The following is a 19102-nucleotide window of genomic DNA, read 5'->3' as shown; positions in this document are numbered from 1 at the left end:
ATCTTACCACCCTGGTGAGTAGCAAAACAATAGGGGCTTGAATCAATCCAAACGAAATTATTAGACCACTCTTAGGCTATATAAACACTACGACTGTTCTAACATTTATGTTGACTACTAAATCAGTCACGGTTTTTATGCAACCCGCCTGCCACCCCAACAATGAAATAAATCGTTTAACTACTGACGCGACTTGATCGGGTTAGTGTATTGGATTGATCTTCATAGCACTGGACTCTTGTTTGGGAGGTGGCGAATTTTTAACTGCTCATTATTTGATACCCTGTACATATTGAAAGTTAATATTGCATGAATAGGCTCACGGGCTATAAGTTGCGTGGAAACTAAGTCTATAATTGATATAAGAAGCCTCCTATGATGTGAATAGCTTTTCTGTACTGCATTCCCTGATGTTCAACTCGATACTAGTCAACTGCGCACTGGAACCAACGATAGTTCTCCTCTTGCTGAACCTCTGGCGGTCAGCCTTTTGTTTAGGGTCGTCAATTAATGGTAGTGGAGAGCCCAGTTGAGAGTTTGTCAACTGGCTAGCACTGAATGCCGTGTGCCATGTGTTTGTGGTTGTCGACGTTACGCCTCGGGCAAAAGCCTGAAAACAGGGTCTCATTGTCATAATCGTGGCGACAATAACAGCAGTAAAGATCTCTGACATTGCAAGAGTATTCGGAGTAGTGTTATACCCTAATATTGTTATTAAAGCTGGGGAGGTGAGAAGAATCAACATACATTGCGGATCTGTCGCTGCTCCTGGGTTGGGCACATAGAGTAGAACTACTCGAGTTGAAGCACAGGCCGTATGTCTGCTAGATTAGCTATGGAATGGTGATCTAAAGAGGTGAGTTAACTTACAATAGGCCAACAGCAATAAGACCGAGGAACTGCCATGTTTCCTTGCGTCGATTCGTCCGCAACAAGACAGGATAAGGCATAATGACGAGGAGAAGAGATGTGACAGCATTGATGTAGGCATTTGCTACGCGGAACTTGTTATTGTCAATGCACTCGCCAGTCACATCTTTGAGCCACGCTTTGTGGATTGGTCTGCATTGGAAAGTCGATACCAGAGTGCCCGAGGTGTAGTATATGACGATAACACACATGAGGGCAAAGTTGCAGTATCTCACCACTCTTATCTGCCACAGAATGGGGTCCTTGAAGATGCTCATGTAGATTGTGCAAATTGAGAGCTTGACGACACCAGCAGTGGCCTTGAAGAAGATCTGATTGAGCCAGAAACACTGCAATTGTTAGTAATGAGACAAGAATAGTGAAAGTAATGGTAGATATTTACGATTTTTGGTGTGGATGCGGCCTGAATCTCAGGAGGTAGATCGGCTTTGTGATATCCATAACCCCATCTGAAGTACGCTATCTGTTGTTCAGCTAGAGGTTGCAATGGAGACAAGAAACTTACGGTCCAAGTTAAAGCCAGCAAGACATAAACTGAGACACTGTGTTGTGGTTATTATCGATAGCGCATAGAAGCAGAAACAATATCCTACCAGACCAAGAACCAATAAATAATCCGATAGCACAATCACCCTCTTCCACGCCCTCCACGATATTCTCCATATAACCAGAAGCGTCGCAACGATTGGAAGTATAATTGTTACAGCCTTGAGCTGGGCGGAGTTATTCGGGCCCTGATAAAACTCCGCCATGGCTGGTGAACAGAGTCAGAGCATGCATCGTTCGCAGATAGCAACGTGGGTATTTGGGGTGGGACACATCTTTAATTCAACTACAGTATTTTTCCAAAGCCATACGCCACAAATATTTATTACGGCAGAATCAACGGATAATTCAAAGAAACCTACCCGGCTTCATTACCGCTGTTAGATGTGCCGTTACTGGACTAAAACATCCAATTTACCAATTGGTCATCATCTTTTGCCGATAATGTAATCAAATGCAGGGCAGCCGATATAGGAAAGTAAGAAGCGGGTGCGTACGTTAATCATTCGATGAACAAGGATGGAGCGGTGTTGGTTCAAGGTTGTATACATGAAGGAGGCACAGTTCCCCTTACCTGGGTGATAATCACCGTTGAGAGATGCTAGAAGACCACTTTGACCGGATTTTAAAGCTTTTTTTTTTTCATTTTTTTTTTCAGTTATCAGATCTTATTATTTGGACTGTTTGTACTATTGAGCGAATTGCTGATGAGAGTTACTTCTTTTGTATGGCAATATCACATATGTACAACAGGGGTTATCGGGATACCCTGGATAGCCCCCTCAGGGTATCAGAAAAATTGACCGCTGGAAGCATAAGGGATAAAATTATAAGGACATCTTATGGCTCTTAGACTAAGCTTCTTAGACTACTTATTTTTATACCCTAAGACTTAGGAGGCCAACTTTTCTGCTACCCACTAGCCCCTGCCATGAACACCTGCAGAGGCTTCCTTCAACAGTGTCGCATCCATTAATCTCGCTTGTCAACTGTTGGTCCAAGGATTGAATAGATCGGTTACTGCGCCGCTGGAAAAGCTTGCAGAATAAGGAATCTGTTACGGCACATGATCGGTTATGGCATACCGGCGACAACCCCACCGACATTTCTCAGCATTCAGTGTGAATCTGGTTGTATATTTGTAGTTAAGTATCTATATTGGAGGATTTGCATTTATTTGCATCGCCAACTGGTAACCTTTTTGGGATCCCCACCAATGTATGTCTGTGTCTTGGGATACAAACAATGCTTGCGACGAAAGTCGACGCCGTCAGTGTAGGTGTCATTGATAAACTTGGTGCCCGTCAGACTTTGAGGTGCATTCCCCTTCTCGACCCATGCCACAATGGCCGCCAGCACATTATGCTCGGGATCAAACGGCACTCCCGCAGAAGGAGCACCACCCCCTTGTCCTATAGCCCAGGCACCAGGGCCTGTACTGCAGTGGAACATGCCTGAAATGGGAAAGTAACGGTAGTAGTCGTGTAGACTGCGGTCCGCGGATGCCATGCGATTCCAGAAGCGATGTGTGTTGAACTGCGTGATCTGGTTGTCCTGGCCTCCGTGGTAGCTGAGCAGCTTCCCACCGCGCTTCTTGAAAGCCGGAAGTGACTTTGGATAGGTGCGGATGTCAGAAGGGTTTAGCTTCTCGGCATTTCGAACATCGTCAACGCTGTATGTACTGGCATCCCACTCTGGGTCGTTGTACACGACGTAGCGGAACCAATCCACCGAGTAGTCAAAGGGCTTGCCTGCGAGGAGCTTTGAAACTGCCTGAAGCTCGTTGCCAGGGTTCATACGGGGGAAGATAAGCTTGCCGTTGGGATAGGTATAGGGAGCGTAGATCTTTTCCAGTTGCTTTACCTGGGCCGAGTTGAGGCATTTGCTGGTCTGAGAGCCTTTGCAGAGTAGCTTCTTGGGGTTAAAGAAGCACTTGTCCGGAACTTCGATGATGCCGTCCTTGACACCGTCAATCTTGTCGCATTGTGCCAGGACTTCATCATGGATAAGGCCAGTCCAGGTGGTGAGAGGAATGTAGTTGGCCGACGTTGAGTTGCCTGTGATGGGATAAAACATGGCTCTCTGCCCTTGAAGATTGTTAAAGTCAACGGCCGGGGCTCCAGCCACGATGCCATCATAGTCCTCGGGGTATGCTTCTGCGGCTTTGACTCCCATGCGACCACCCAGGGAACAGCCAATGTAGTAGTTTTTCGCAGACTTCTTACCATAGAAGGACTTGATGATCTTCTTGGCCGATTCAGTGCCCGTGTGAAGGCTTCGGCAGTCAGTTGATGTGCTTGTGAAGGATATAGGGCATACTCACGATCTGTAGGAAAAGTCTTTGATAACGTCGAGATTGTTCAACATAGTGATGGCGGTGGTGCCATTATGGCCATTGTTGGTACCCATCGTCGCAAACCCATTCGATGTACCATATCCAAGATCTTCATACTTGATACCTGGTTGAACTGTTTAGCTTCGTTCTTGTAGTGTACCCTTGGCAGATTGCTTACATCCATCAACACCCCCATTGCCAGTTGCCAGATATCGGCTTCCCTCCCATTTTTGTGGTAACCACAATTCGAAACTGATGCTAGATCGCTTGGAGGTAGGGATCTGGAGAGCGATGCGGCAAAGGTCGACTGTGACAAGCTGTGACCGACGGTTGCATGATGGGACGTTATCGGATAAATCCAATGTCGTACCAGCCGAGACAAATTCTTGGCGCGTCAGAGTCGAGTTGTGTACGAGTCTCGCGGGCTTGAGAGCCAAACACCTTTCGCGGAAAGAATTGCTGGAAATGTCGCATGCAGCTGTTGCCACCAACAAGCTGATGGCAACAAAATGCCAGTAAAAATATCTTGCCAGTGACATGTCGCCTATTGTCGTTTCAATCGAGATTTGTCCAGAATGAGACTTGGGCGTCTGGACCGATCCTAGATGAATCGAGAGAAGAAGATGAAAAGGGAGGTAATAAAGATAAATATCAATCGTCGTCGGTTATACAAAAATAAACCCTGATCCAGAGCCCCTCATCCCAAGATGGCCGGACATATTCACAACCTTCCCCGAAATTGGATGCGGAGAAACCCCTGCACCTGCATATCATTTCCCAAGTAAGAAGCCGTCAAAAATGCTTACCAACCCGAAAGATAAATCGGAGTTATGCAGGGCTGACAGGTAGCTATGTGAGATCATATTGTCATGATTGGTGTTGATCAGGGTACCAGAGAAGTTGGCTGCTAGACGCATGTTGAGGCAACTGTCGATGTTTTGGAAGACGCGCTGCACGTGATCTGAATTAGTCACGAATTCAACCTTTGGATTCGGGCCTGCTTGAACTGAGTTTCCTATATCACCCCAACATCACCCCAAATTAAGTTCTCTTTCCCCTCTTTCAAGCTGCTCCATGGTTAGGTTGCGGGAGGAAGAAACAGGTCAATGTTCTCAACATAGAATCTGGCCATTGCCGTGTCTGTTGCATACGTGGTCATGCTGAAAGTGTTAGGTTTCATCAACACATTTATCTGAAATTGAGTGTTTGATCCGTCTTGATCCTCCAGTTGAGAGTGCAGATAAATTGAAAATGTTGGGGCTTCGGCTTCAAGACCTAGAAAGTATAAAGTAATCTAGCCACTCTTTGAAAAGCAAATTGTAATCTTGTCAGAGATGACACTTCGCACTCTCTAATAGGTGAGGAGTAGGTGATTTTATCTGTTGGTCTCGGTAATCACTTGCCAATGAGCCCGAACGTGGCCTCTACGTGACACGACGCAAAAAGCAACCTACACGTTATACCACACTTGTCATTTCAAGGATGGTGGTTCCAGCAAGCTCTATATGCGCCATCCTAAGCCCTGATCTCCTCATGCCCTACATGTCGTGCCTTTGGTGGTAATTTACCCCGCTAACAAGAGTCCAGGAGATGGATCGCAAAAAAACCAGATCATACTTAAGTCAAGGTTCTTCTCCGCCTGCCTCTCAAATAATATTTCTCTCGCAGACTTGAACGAAAACAAGTCTCACAACAGTCAGTCAAAGTAGGACCAAGAATGTCTTGCAGTAAGTCTAACGTCTTATTTTTGATATTATAATCACTAAAAATAGAAAGTGAATTCTTCAACAATGGCGGCCCCCATACCGGCGGCCCCTGCCAACATTCGCATCCCTACGTTAGTAAACGATCACTTGGAACTCCCGACTGTTGTTTGTTAACTAAAATATGTAAAACAGAGCGACAGACATCTTCATTCCGGTGATCGGGGTCACGGACTCGGGTAAGAGCTCCTTAATCTCGGCATGTTCTAGCAAAGGGCCTAAAATCGGCCACGGTGGCAACGCTTGTAAGTCAACGCAAGTCAAGTCAAGACATGATGTGAATTTGAGGTTTGTCAATCACATCTTCTGACAACTGCAGGCACGTCAAAGATTGAGCTTTACCCTTACGACGCGTCGCCTGGTCGATTTGTATGGCTCATTGATACGCCAGGATTCGAAGGCCTCGGCAAAAGTTACACCCAAGTCGTCGATCACATCACCCGACTCCTATTAGAAGTGTACAAGTTGAAGGTGGTTCTCAACGGAATTATATACCTCTACCGGATAACGGGTTCGGCAAAGATTGATCTTGTTACCTTGAAGCAGCTCTGCGGAGAGGATCCCCCCAAGAAGCTGGCAATTGCTACCACAATGTGGGACGTGGTCACGAATACCCTCGAAGCCACGAAGCGGGAGTCTGAACTCAAGAATACATGGGAATTTCGGAGCTGGATGCTGTTTCAAGGTAGCTCTTATCATCGGTATCAAAACACCGGGGAATCTGCCAGGATGATTGTCAACTCCCTGGCAGGTCTTGATCAACCAACCCATACAATCTCCAACAAACAGCTGGTCAAAAAGACTCAACGCCGTATACAGACCTTTGTTGGCCAGGAGGTCCAGAGACACCTGATCGAGGAGAGAAAGACATTCGAAGAGAGACTCCGCAAGGCGGAAACCTACATGCGAGAGGTCAACGAGAACGAAACATATCTTGTCATGTATCAAGAGCGATGCCGATATGAGAAAATGTTCAAAGTAATGGAATCAAAAACAGCTGCTCTCCGTGCCAACATGGAGGGTCTACTGGCAGAAAAGGACCAGCGCATCAACGACTTGAACCTGAAGATTATGAGACAGCAATCTGATCAGGCGTTAGCGCTGGCCCGTGTGGAATCAAAGCAGGCACAGTTGATGAAACGATATGACGGATATCTTGTGACTGGTGTTGGGGTATGACCATACTTAGGAGTACAGCTTCGACTTTTAGCTTGACTCCGAATTTCGGTTGGGCCCACACTACATGAATATGGATGATCATGGTTGTAGGAATTAGTTTAGACGATGCTCGAAGTACTGCTCAGACTACTGGAAAAAGAAAAAAGAAAGAAAAAAAAAGAAAACGAGTACTCGGCACTACATATCAATAGGAAAATTGTACCACAGAAACCTCAAGTGGCAAGGATATATGACTATGACTAGAAATAATCCTGCAGTATCTTTGTGGAGACATACAGCACAGCGCCTTCTACTTGCCCATGGCCGACTGTACCAACTTACATAGTAGAATCAAAACAGGTGTCAATGTAGACCCTTTAGCTCACTGGATACATAAACAACTGTGGTCTAGCTCAACCCTACTTCTCGTGGGCCGCTTTGGCGTCTTCGTATCGATCACAGACTGCCTCAGCCTGCACGAGAACGTATCCGGCAGAAACACGTCGACCGGGTTAGAGTATGATAGACCTCAGTTCGGAATATATAAGCCAACATACGGGCCCAAGCAGGAACAGCAGATGATGATTTCGAAATGGAAACCTCGCAATGGCCAACTACATAAAACCAAAAAGAAGGCCAGCAAGGCCATTCAAAGGCTTTCAAAGTTCGAGAATCGGGCGAACTCGGGCCTTTGAGGCGAGTTAAGACTTGCCAGATAGCAAAGCCTCGTAGCAAATTCTTTTGACACTTCTTTTACAGTAATGGCTAGACCATTAGTATTTGTGTGAATCAAAGTTTTTTGTTTCAAGATTTGACTTTTATGTCTTTGGGGGGCATATATAATATTTTCATGTTCCACTCCGCACTAATAATTGGTTTCCTTTACTTTTCTCCTCTCATCTACCAGAGACACCAACCACTATAAGCATAAGAGACGAAATCAGTCGACCAATTTATGGCGCTTGGGTGATACTTCTCAAGTTTTACTTTTTTATCCTCAAGCTCAGGCAAATTCCCATGGTATCAACCACCTCTACGATGAACTGGCTGTCTTTGCCCCCCGAGTTACGCAACAATATCCTCCTCCAGCTATCACGCATCAATAATACAGGAATCTATGCCTCCGTCTCCACTGAATGGCGGCGATTCCTGGAGAAGTCGAACTTTAAGCACCTCAGACTACATCAGGATTGCCTTGAGTTTCTCGATCAGCTTTCTGAAGAACAAACGGCGCAGATTGATCATATTTGGCTCAACATAGAGCTCACAACTTACACCTGTAGGGTTTGCCGAAAGTGGGAATCACTAACACAGACCGACACAAATGACCGTGTCATAATATGCGCAGTTGTCAGATTGTTCTCGATCCTCGCAAAGTGGAAGCATGATGAAAAACGACACTTAACGTTGGAGCTGAATGCCTACTCCCCAAGTGACTCGGCGCATTGGTTCAAAGATTGTTCTTTCGGTGCTCCTGCAGAAGACAAGTTCGAGGTTGTGGCTAGGTCCAGAGACTTTCATGATCTAAAACATGGATGGTGGCGAGGTCGTGTCTGGGAACACCCCCCGAACAGAGCAATAGGACGGCCATTTGTACCATCCGAATCTCTTAATTTCGAGAAACGGGGAGAGCTTCCTTTGGTCAAGGTGGTCACAAAGTTCGTGCTTCGGCGGCAATGCCGCCGCCAACTGAAACCAACGGCTCTATTACAGCTTTGGTCAGCACTTCCCCGGCTGGAAGAAATCCGATATGAGCCTTGGCAGCTAGGGGAAGGTCCCTTGCAGCTCCCATGGGATTTATTTTATGGAGGGATGATTAGTGAGCTTCCCAAAAGTGTTAAGAAGGTCACAGTATTTGAGGATTTCAACGAGAATTACCTTGATCTATTACAGCTTGGTCGAGGGCATGATCCACATCATAACCCTGACCGGGTCCGTCAGCCGAGTTTTCATGTCGGAGCTGTATTCGCCACGAGAAGTCGAGAGGGACTAGAATACCTTTCAGTCGCATTACTCGTCGATGCTCGTCATTTCTTTGATGTTTGTGATAAAAATCCACATTGGCGATGGGATACATTAAAGTCTTTGACTTTGACCTCCCGAGTGATGTGCAAGGACGAGCCCGACGAGACCAATGTCCTTCTGACGACAGCAGCACATGTCGCACAAAGGATGCCGAAACTCGAGACCATGACCCTTTGGAACGGGTCGAGAGGCGAGGCTTGTTCTTTCACCTACAGCCGACATCCCGAAGATATATATGCCTCTGTCACGTGGTGAGGGACATGGGCGTTGCCATTGGGGACGTCAATGTTAAAGGCTTGGGAACTAGCGTGGGGGAGTTCGATACCAAAGGCCTGGGGCGGAGTGAACATCACAGTTAAACAATATCTGTTGACGGATGAGATTCGATCTTATGGATATGCTATCGAATACCTAGGGTTGCACTATGTGGTTGATGATATTTCTCTGCAGCAGATAACAGCGGAAAACCTGGTAAGTTTCTGAATGTAGGATCAGAAACTAAACATAATCGGATCATTATTTGTCTTTATAATTACGTTTCCTAATACCCTTGTGCAATACAGCAGCCGCCTAGATAGCAAGAACGAACTCTATGATGTGGGTGACTAATAAAGAAGATTCTACTAAGCCGTATATACAGCAGTAACCACGTGCACTTGTAACACTGGGTCAACTGACAAGTCCATCGCCTTCACAGCTACTTTTCGCCGGACAAATCTACCAGGAATCAAGTCATGTCAGTAGATCCAGGTCCCTTAGGCTCCACATCGCGAACCGCTCCGTTGGAGGAGCAGGTGGTAAACGTGAACCAGAGGACCCCTAATACACTGCCCTCTCTGGGCTCTGCGACGTCGGATGCCATAACCGTTGATACACAATACTTTGGATGGAATGATTGAATTCATGAAGTCGGTTCGAGACACTTGATTCATTTTCAACCAGGAATTAGTAGGTAGTGAGTGATTCAGACTGGAAAGATCAGTGACATCGCACTGCTCAACAACAGAAGTCAAAACCCCAGGTGCCCGGTGACATTTGCAGATATTAAACAAAGATTGTGCCCTTGTAATACCAAGCTTACAGTTCCATTAACCACAAAATTAGCTAACCTCATGTCTTTGTTCTTATTCCTTACAATGGTCATCTGTATTCTGATCCTCAACGCCATCACAGCTGCTAGACAAGACCCCATAAACCGGTACTATTCTAATGGGAAGCATGTATCACACAGTCCTGGCCATGCACCCCGTTACTACTTGCACTTTCCACAGTAGCCGCATTCAGCGTCACACGCAGCGTAATCACTCTCGTCATCACTGTCTGAGAGTGTTGCCATGAAGTCTTCCCAACGCCCGGGACCTTCTAGGTCGGTCTCGTCCTCATTCGCACCTCCCAGCCAAGCCTCCCATTGCCTCCTGACAGGCTTCGACAGAACGTCCCCTGCGTCTGGCAATTGTTTGCGAATTTCAAGAGAGCCATCTTGCGACCAGACTAATTCCAACTTACCATCCTCAGAGTTTCGGACACTGTCGATGATGACGTGAAAGAGGGCAGCAAGACGATTGAGGGATGGCTGGTTCTCATCTTGCCATTTGTCAACATCGGATTTGACATTTTTTATCTCGATGTCGCTTTCCCGGAAGAGACCTTTTTCGTGGTAGGCGAGGAGGAACTGCGAGATCTGGGAAATCCACAAGCGTGGGAGTTGGTTTCCGAGATGGTCCCTCGTGCGGGTATACACTGATCGTGTCTTCAAGTCGAAGATGCTGCCCTGAGGGACATTCTGGCCGGCGTCCAATATGACAAGGTTGTTGTTGGTGTCTACTGGCAAGTCACCGACGTCAAGGTCTTGGATCTGCTCCAAATCATCTTCGTTGGACACCTTATCGCTGGACTTGACACTAGTTTTGGGGCTGGACGAACCAAGAAACCCATCGCCTTCGAAGCGTACAAGTAGGTCATGACCGGCGAAGTTGTAGGAAATGATTCTTTGGTGAGTCTTGGACCGCTTAGCTCCAGAGCCCCATGTAGTGTACGCCTCGGGAAAGGTATGCCCAAATCCACGGACATCCTCGATTGTCTGGTTAGGCGAATCCTCTCTGCGAATGAGATGGACAGTGTCCCCAACCATCTCAACGAGAATGCGAAAGCAGTGGTCCAGATCCACCCCCCTGGCAAAACGTAGGAGGTTACCGATCGAGCTTCCGCATGCGACAATGTTGACGGGCATGGGCTCTGGATGCATCTTCATGATTGAGACGATGGCAGGCTCCAAGGGATGCCTGGGGTAAGAGGCGGCGTTGATGTCGCGATAGTAATCGCCGGAATCTTGGGACAGTTTGTTGTCGCCCTTGAGGGGCGTCCATTTGGGAGGTTCGCCTATGAAGGTTAGAGCTGTTTCTCAATTTGACGCTTCACGTACCTGGAATGAGTATCTTTGGGGTTGAAGAGCTGACCCAGTTGTAGGACGCAACAAGCTGGACGTTGTCGATCTCTGCGCAGACACCAGTGTCGGAGAGGCTGTCCCTGGTGACAAGCTTGATGACATCTCCGAGCGGATGGGTTTTAGAAGTGTTGATCTTCTGTCTGGCCCCAGTCGCGGTCGAGAGAGAACCACGGTTGCCTCTGTACACTCGATGCATGGCGAAGGCAGACACTTGTGATTAATTTGATGGATGGTAGAGGCAAAAGTCTCAGTAAGAGAGCTGAATGACAAGAGTGAGTTGGCAGTAATTTGGCAGGTTTTTGAATGCGACCGACAGATGAGATGCGAATGGTGGCAGTGGTCGGCCTCTTGCATTAATTACACTTGCTGCGCACTGTTGGCCAAGTTTGCGACCATAAGTAGGCTGTGAAGTTTCAACGTGGGTCTCGCAATATGGCTGTCACAAATAAATCGATGAATACTATTGTTTTTAAATAGCAGCTCACATTCAATTGTAATTTTGTCATTATCGTTGTTGGTTGCTACCCATGTTTATCGCCAACATTCCCCCAACTTGTATCTGTGGGAGGCCCATCAACCCTCCAAAACCTGGTCATACGACGAATGCGAAGCGGTTTGTTACATGGCACAATAAAGCCTCGTCGGCCCTGTGCATAAAATCGGCGCGTATCAGCCATTGTCACAATCCTTGTTGGGTTGATCCTAGGCAGGCAGACTGTGGGTTGCCGCTTCATTCACTACAGTACAAAGGCAGTCATCTCGAATTCACAGACCGTCGTCAACCTGACGTTTTTTTCTTTACCTTACCACTGATCATTTCTTCATCTCAACTCTCATCATTTCATCTTCCCTCTTCACCCCAACCGACAATCCACAATTTTCATCCCTACTGCCAGGCATGGTCCTCGTGAAAGACGCATCGGGCTCGCGAGCCGCCAAGCTCATCAAGTCTTTCTGGGCTATGACCAAGGGAGAACAGCAGATCACCAGCGCTCACTCTGCTAAGCTCTTTTTGCAAGCCTGCAAGGCCTTCAGCGACAAGAATACCGCTGTCAAATGCGTCGAAGTCCTCATCTCCAACCCTCCCGGTATCCCGGCTCTCGAAAGAGCTGTGCGCGCTGACCTGAGCCCTGACTTCATCAATTCGACCACTTTGCCTCTTATCCTTACCCTGGCGGATGATGGTGTCATTGCGCTCAACAACGGTGGATTCCTACGTCAAATTCTATCTGCCATCCTGGAGCCGAGTACATTCTGGAGTGCTTCAATGGATGCATACGGCAGTGATAGACTTGACAGTCTTGGGCTGGAAGCATTCGCTTGGCTCTGCCTACAGGTCGTATCTGATCAAACACACTTTGATGTGCACAAGCTCGCAGTGGAACAAATGATGGAACGTCAAAGTCTTCTTTCCTCCCAACTACCTGAAGTTCGCAAGATCGCCTACCGCATCGAGAAGATCATCAAGATTTTTTCCCAGCCCCAATCTACAACGGATGGTGTAACTCCTGGAGGACGTCACGACAATGATTATGCCGACTTTCGCCAAATCTCCATCTATCCCACTAGTGATGAAATCACATCTACCGACCCTCCGTATCTTCAGCGACTTGGAGACGTGTTTGACACGCCGATGGATACCCGAAGCCAAGTTTACCGCGATTGGCTATTTCGGCTGCTCCGCGAAGACATGCTTTCCGAGATCCGGGAAGACCTCCAAGTTGCCATGGGCCGGAAGAAGAGCAAACGCCGACCAGTCGCCCTTGGCCAGATGGAACTTTTCGATGGCAGTGACGACGACACACCCGTGCGACACATCCTTCCTTACAGTTTTTTCGTGGCCTGTGGCCAAGGTGTCAACTTCCCTCGCAAGATGTCCAAAGAAAAGAAAGTAGCCTTTCTTGCCAACTCGAAGCATTTCATGAAGCATGACTCTTTCGGCGTGCTCTGCTGCGGTGACAAGATCATCGCCTTCGGATCACTTGTGCGAAACGATAAATACCTATTAAAGTCGCCGCCTATCGTCGGACTCAGATTCAACGACCCATCTGGCTTAAAATCTGCTCTGACTGCTTTCAGCAGTCCCGTCAAAGATGAGCTCAAGTTTTTGATCGTCGGGACTGCTACCTTTGCGTATGAGCCTATCCTAGGGCGCTTAAAGACAATCGCAGACCTTCCTCTTGAAGCTCAATTAATTGATCATGAGCAACCGTCGCTTGACAGTCTGATGCCCAGTGAAATGGATGATTTTATCGACAGATGCAAGACAGCATTTGAGTCTGGCCTCAAAGTTACGATACCATCAAGATTCACGCAAAAGAAAGACATTTACCTTGAAGGTGCCCAGCTCAAGTCTCTCATCAACGGGTTGAGTAGCGACGTGGCTTTAATCCAAGGCCCCCCAGGTACTGGAAAGTCATTCTTGGGCGCTATCATCCTTTTGACTATTCTGCGCCTAACCAAGTCCCGCGTTCTTGTTCTCAGTTACACCAACCACGCTTTGGACCAGTTTTTGGAAGATCTCATGAATATCGGTGTTAATTCAGACGAAATGGTTCGCCTCGGGTCTAAATTTACTCCAGCCACCCATTCTACTCTTTTACAGGAGCAAAATGGCCAGAAGCAATTCCGGTCAACTATGGAAGAGAAAAACATTCTCAACGTACTGCAAGCTGAAGAGTCAATCCTTAATGTGGAGCGTGACGAATGCAGTAAGAAGCTCACAGGGCGCGGCGTCAATCTCACTGATATCCTTGAGCACCTTGAGTTTTCAGATTCTTTTACAGCAGCATGGTCAGCGTTCCAAGTCCCTGAAGATGATGGATTTCAGATGGTAGATGGCCACGGTAATATCATGGAGCCCGAGGCCATTTATAGCCACTGGATACGCAATGGTGATGCCAAAGTCATAGGAAGCCTGGACGAGTCATTGGAAGAATCTTCTCGTGCTTTTTGGGACCTATCACACGCATCAAGACTAGAACTCCACCATGAATGGGCGAGCAAGGTTCGAGAAGAGCAGATTATCAATTTTGCCGATCTGAGTAAGAGATTCAGCGACACAAAAGCCCAAATCAAAAGCATAAAGGACGAGCAAAGTCGAAGAGTGCTCAAGAACAAGCGAATCATCGGATGTACTACTACTGCCGCGGCCAAGTACCAATCCATCATCGAAACGGCAGTCCCCGATATCATCCTTGTCGAAGAAGCGGGAGAAATCCTTGAAGCGCATATCATTACCGCCATGAGTGCCTCTGTCAAGAAACTCATCCTCATCGGTGATCACAAACAATTGAGACCGAAAGTCGGAAACTACGCTCTTACCAAGGAAAAAGGCGAGGGTTATGATTTGAATGTCTCCCTGTTTGAGAGGCTTATCACCCACGGTCGTCACTTTACAGCACTGGAAGAGCAACATCGTAGCCACCCGGATATATCGCAATACCCGCGGATGCTAGCATATCCTGAGTTGAAAGACATGCCATCCACTCTCAAACGTGACTCAATTCGAGGCCTCAAATCTCGGATCACGTTTGTTCATCACGAAAAACCTGAAGACACCATGGATGATGTAAACGACAGTCGAGATCCCACCTCCAAGGCCACCAAGAGAAACACACACGAGGCTTTGATGGTTCTCAAGATGGTCCGTTTCCTTTCGCAGAATGGATACAAAACCCAGAACATGGTTGTTCTTACTCCATATCTTGGCCAGCTGTTCCTACTCAAGGAAACCCTGCGACAAGAAACCGATCCCGTGTTGGGCGACATCGACTCACACGATTTGCTACGCGCTGGGCTAATTACGCCAGCTGCAGCGAAGGTCAACAAGACGTCCCTTCGCTTGTCAACCATTGGTAAGTGCTTTGGGTGCGGATCTACCACACCCACATCCTAAGCTTAACTGAAGTCCCTAAAACCACAAAATAAGATTATTGCATTTTAGACCAGAAGCAGATCAATGCTAACACAGACAGACAACTACCAAGGAGAAGAGTGCGATATCGTCATTGTTTCACTCACACGCAGCAACAACTCTGGCGACATCGGGTTTCTTTATGCTCGAGAGCGACTTGTTGTACTCCTATCGCGAGCGCGAAACGGCATGATTCTCTTTGGTAACATGGAGACCTTCATGGATAGTAAGAAAGGTGGCGAAATGTGGACGCAGTACTTTGATGCACTAAAGGCAAACGATTCTTTGTTCAATGGTGTTCCAGTACATTGCGAGCAACACCCAGACGTCTCTATGCTTTTGAAGACCCCCGAAGACTTTGATACCATGTGTCCTGATGGCGGATGCGCAAAACCTTGGTATGTTTGGCTATCTTGACAATCGCACCCTTCTAATCTCTATAGTGGTGCTGCTCTCAGCTGTGGGAAACACAATTGCAATCTACGCTGTCATCGAGTACAGGACCACTCGAAGGTTGCATGTTTCGCAAAGATCGACCAGACCTGCGCGAGAGGTCACACGTCCAAGGTCCCTTGTGGAGACAACTCCAAGAGTTGTAAAACATGCACCAGAGAGGACCAAGAAAATCGCCGCCGTATACTCCGAGACTTGGGCATTGAAAGAACCCGACAAGAGCAGGAAGACAAATACCGGCTGGAGTTGCAAGAAATTGATGACGAGATCCATCATCTCCGTCGAACGGCCCAGCGCGAGTCGGAAATAAAAAAGAAAATGGACGAAGTCAAGCAGAAGAAAGAAGAGCTCGAGTCTTTGCGTCAGGCCAGGGCTAACAAGGCCAAGTTGGAAGCAGCCCAGGTAAACAGGCCACTCAAGGCCTCGGCTCCGCTAGTTGATGTTATTTCGAGTGCTGCCTCTGAGTGGAAGCACATGAAGGAGGTCGAGGGTGCGCGTAACGCCGCTTTGGACAAACTGATGGGCATGATTGGATTGGAATCAGTCAAAGACCAGTTACTCTCTATCAAGTCATCTATCGACACCAAAATACGTCAAGGGTTTTCACTTGGAGATGAAAGATGGAGTTGCTCTTTACTTGGCAATCCGGGTACAGGTGAGTTTCCCTTTTCGCCCTTTATTGATGTAATGCCGATGCTGACCATTTAATAGGCAAGACGACGGTTGCCAGAATCTACGCAGAGTTTCTCAGTTCTGTCGGGGCTGTCGCTGGTAGCTGCTTCCAAGAAGTCACCGGATCGAAATTGGCCAACATGGGTGTCTCTGGTTGCGAAAAGCTCATCGAGAAAGTCAACAATGATGGTGGAGGATGTGTTTTCATTGACGAAGCTTACCAACTTTCATCAGGCAACAGTCCTGGTGGGAAAGCAGTCCTCGATTATCTGTTAGCCGAGGTTGAGAACTCTCGTGGCAAGATCGTCTTTGTTCTGGCTGGCTACAACAAGGAGATGGAGACCTTCTTTTCGCACAACCCAGGAATTCCCAGTCGCTTCCCTATCGAGATGAAGTTCGAGGATTACGAAGATGATGAGCTTCTAAAGATTCTCCAGCTACAGATTCATCGCAAGTTCAACGGAACGATGACAGTAGCTGAAGGTGTGGATGGACTCTTCTGCAGAATCGCCGCCCGCCGGATTGGCCACGGTCGTGGTAAGAATGGCTTTGGCAATGCTCGAGCTGTAGAGAACCATCTACAAGCAATCTCGAAGAGGCAGTCAGCACGAATCCGGAAAGAACGCCAAGCAGGAGCCAAGCCAAACGACCTACTCCTTACTCAAGAAGACATCATTGGGCCAGAACCTTCGCAAGCACTGATGAAGAGCAAAGCGTATCGAGAGCTTAATTGCATGATCGGGCTACAGGAAGTCAAGGATGCGATCAAGGTCCTGATGGAAACACTGAAAACAAATTTCGAGCGCGAACTTGCCGAAGAACCTCTAGTCGAATTTTCTCTGAACAAGGTATTCTTGGGGTCACCCGGAACAGGAAAAACAACCATTGCAAAACTCTACGGCGCAATCTTGAGAGACTTGGGTTTATTGTCCAATGGCGAAGTTGTCTGCAAGAATCCTGCAGATTTTGTCGGAGCTGCTCTTGGGCAGTCCGAAGCTCAAACCAAGGGTATACTTGCCGCGACAGTTGGCAAGGTTCTGGTCATTGATGAGGCGTACGGGTTGTTAGGCGGAGGAGGCGCAAACGGCTCCGTTGCTGATCCGTACAAAGAGGCTGTCGTCGACACCATCGTGGCTGAAGTACAGAGCGTGCCTGGCGAAGATCGTTGCGTTTTACTTCTCGGTTACAAGGACCAAATGGAGCAGATGTTCCAGAATGTCAATCCTGGCCTCAGTCGGCGATTCCCTCTTTCTTCGGCTTTTATTTTCGAAGATTTTGATGACGATGCCTTGGCAAAGATTCTGGATATGAAGCTTGGCAAGTCGGGCTTCAAAGCAACAGAAAAGGCCAAGGCTGTTGCACTGGAAGTCCTTGGCCGGGCAAGGAATCGACCGAATTTTGGAAACGCTGGCGAAATCGATATCCTCCTCGACAGGGCAAAGGCAAGCCACCAGAAACGCCTCACTGCTGGTCTCGTCAACAGGCGCACTACTCTGGAGGCCGTGGACTTTGATGAGGAGTTTGATCGCGCCGAAAAAGGTGGCACTGACATCAACAAGCTTTTCTCTGGAGATGTTGGTCGAGATGGCCTTATTGCTACTCTACAACGATACCAGACTTGCGTTCGCCAGGCTAAAGAGTTGGACATCGATCCAGAAATCCCCTTCAACTTCCTTTTCCGTGGCCCACCTGGAACGGGGAAAACAACAGCCGCTCGCAAGATGGGCAAGGTTTACTACGACATGGGATTCTTGGCCAAGCCCGAGGTTATTGACGTTTCCGCAACTGAGTTGATTGGTCAGTATGTCGGACACACAGGACCGAAGGTGCAAAAGCTCCTTGACAAAGCTCTTGGAAGAGTACTCTTCATCGATGAAGCATACCGCCTAGCATCCGAGACGGGTTCATTTGCACGAGAGGCAGTTGATGAGCTGGTAGACTTGGTTACCAAACCGAAATATCATCAGAAGTTGATCATCATCTTGGCTGGCTACGTCCAAGACATTAACACTCTTCTCGCCATAAACCCCGGAATGTCTAGCCGATTTCCTGAGAGTATAGACTTCGATCCCTTGATTCCTTCGGCCTGCATTCAGTTGATGACGAAGCAAATGCAAGTTCACAAGGTCAAGCTCAAGGGCCGGAGAATCGTCGACCTCTCATGCTTGGAAACCCCAGCAGAGCTATTTTTGGACGACCTGACTAAGAGTTTTGAAGCTTTGTCGCAACAGGATAGTTGGGCTAATGCAAGAGACGTCAAGGAGCTGGCAAAGAAGCTTTTCCAAAAGTTTGACCTTTCCTGTCAGGAATTGACACTGACAGAGGACTTGGTGCTAGCGACACTGGATGACATGTTGAAGGAGCGTCGCGGCAGAATGGACAACAAAAAGCCGACAGCAGCGGCCGAGATCGCAAAGGCGTTTGTCAAGGGCCCAACCTTCACTCCTCCCACCACTACGACTAGTCAAGTATCAACTACTTGTGAGAAGCAACCCGAAGAGCAAGAACCGACAGAAGACCCTGTGCATTCCAATGCACTTCACAGTATTCGGGATGCTGGAGTCAGTGACGAGGTCTGGGAACAACTCCAGAAAGACAGAGAGAAGGAGGAACGCGATAACGAAGCCCTCCGACGCCTGAAGAAAGCACAGCGAACTGCATCGGAGGCAGACAGAGAGAAACTCGTACGAGAGATCTTGGTAGAGGAGAAGAAACGCAAAGAGATAGAGGCAAGAAAGGCGAAGCTAATGCATATGGGCATCTGTCCCGTTGGGTTCCAGTGGATCAAGCAAGATGGAGGGTTCCGGTGTGCAGGAGGTTCGCATTGGATGACGAATGGAGATGTGGACAGAATGTAG

At 47.7% G+C, this 19102-nt stretch overlaps 7 protein-coding genes across 7 annotated transcripts; 4 read left to right on the top strand and 3 right to left on the bottom strand.

The window, feature by feature from the left end:
* Positions 1–866: 866 nt before the first annotated feature.
* FGSG_02134 (uncharacterized protein) lies at positions 867–1593 on the bottom strand (the record flags this gene model as incomplete). The annotated part of the gene is made up of 3 exons (XM_011319712.1): positions 867–1259; positions 1313–1389; positions 1524–1593. 3 exons carry the CDS (start codon positions 1591–1593, stop codon positions 867–869), a joined length of 540 nt encoding a protein of 179 aa, XP_011318014.1.
* A 1056-nt stretch (positions 1594–2649) lies between these two features.
* On the bottom strand, positions 2650–4728 carry FGSG_02133 (uncharacterized protein; the record flags this gene model as incomplete). Its single annotated transcript, XM_011319711.1, has 4 exons — positions 2650–3772; positions 3896–3935; positions 3990–4401; positions 4618–4728. The coding sequence occupies 4 exons, from the start codon at positions 4726–4728 to the stop codon at positions 2650–2652; spliced, it is 1686 nt and encodes a 561-aa protein (XP_011318013.1).
* Positions 4729–5601: 873 nt separating this feature from the next.
* Positions 5602–6753, top strand: FGSG_12073 (uncharacterized protein; the record flags this gene model as incomplete). Its single annotated transcript, XM_011319710.1, has 3 exons — positions 5602–5648; positions 5710–5819; positions 5894–6753. 3 exons carry the CDS (start codon positions 5602–5604, stop codon positions 6751–6753), a joined length of 1017 nt encoding a protein of 338 aa, XP_011318012.1.
* Positions 6754–7052: 299 nt separating this feature from the next.
* Positions 7053–7427, top strand: FGSG_12072 (uncharacterized protein; the record flags this gene model as incomplete). The annotated part of the gene is made up of 1 exon (XM_011319709.1): positions 7053–7427. The coding sequence occupies one exon, from the start codon at positions 7053–7055 to the stop codon at positions 7425–7427; it is 375 nt and encodes a 124-aa protein (XP_011318011.1).
* A 343-nt stretch (positions 7428–7770) lies between these two features.
* On the top strand, positions 7771–9012 carry FGSG_12071 (uncharacterized protein; the record flags this gene model as incomplete). The annotated part of the gene is made up of 1 exon (XM_011319708.1): positions 7771–9012. One exon carries the CDS (start codon positions 7771–7773, stop codon positions 9010–9012), a length of 1242 nt encoding a protein of 413 aa, XP_011318010.1.
* A 997-nt stretch (positions 9013–10009) lies between these two features.
* Positions 10010–11464, bottom strand: FGSG_02131 (uncharacterized protein; the record flags this gene model as incomplete). Its single annotated transcript, XM_011319707.1, has 3 exons — positions 11180–11464; positions 10285–11136; positions 10010–10248 (listed from the first exon to the last, which is right to left on the bottom strand). The coding sequence occupies exons 1-3, from the start codon at positions 11397–11399 to the stop codon at positions 10010–10012; spliced, it is 1311 nt and encodes a 436-aa protein (XP_011318009.1). The 5' UTR covers positions 11400–11464.
* Positions 11465–12101: 637 nt separating this feature from the next.
* On the top strand, positions 12102–19102 carry FGSG_02130 (uncharacterized protein; the record flags this gene model as incomplete). Its single annotated transcript, XM_011319706.1, has 4 exons — positions 12102–15060; positions 15181–15517; positions 15563–16227; positions 16284–19102. 4 exons carry the CDS (start codon positions 12102–12104, stop codon positions 19100–19102), a joined length of 6780 nt encoding a protein of 2259 aa, XP_011318008.1.

Source organism: Fusarium graminearum, chromosome 1 (assembly GCF_000240135.3).
Source record: "Fusarium graminearum PH-1 chromosome 1, whole genome shotgun sequence".
In the NCBI taxonomy this organism is placed as follows: domain Eukaryota; kingdom Fungi; phylum Ascomycota; class Sordariomycetes; order Hypocreales; family Nectriaceae; genus Fusarium; species Fusarium graminearum.
Note: the sequence above shows the minus strand (reverse complement) of the source record. Positions and strands in the feature narration are given on the sequence as shown.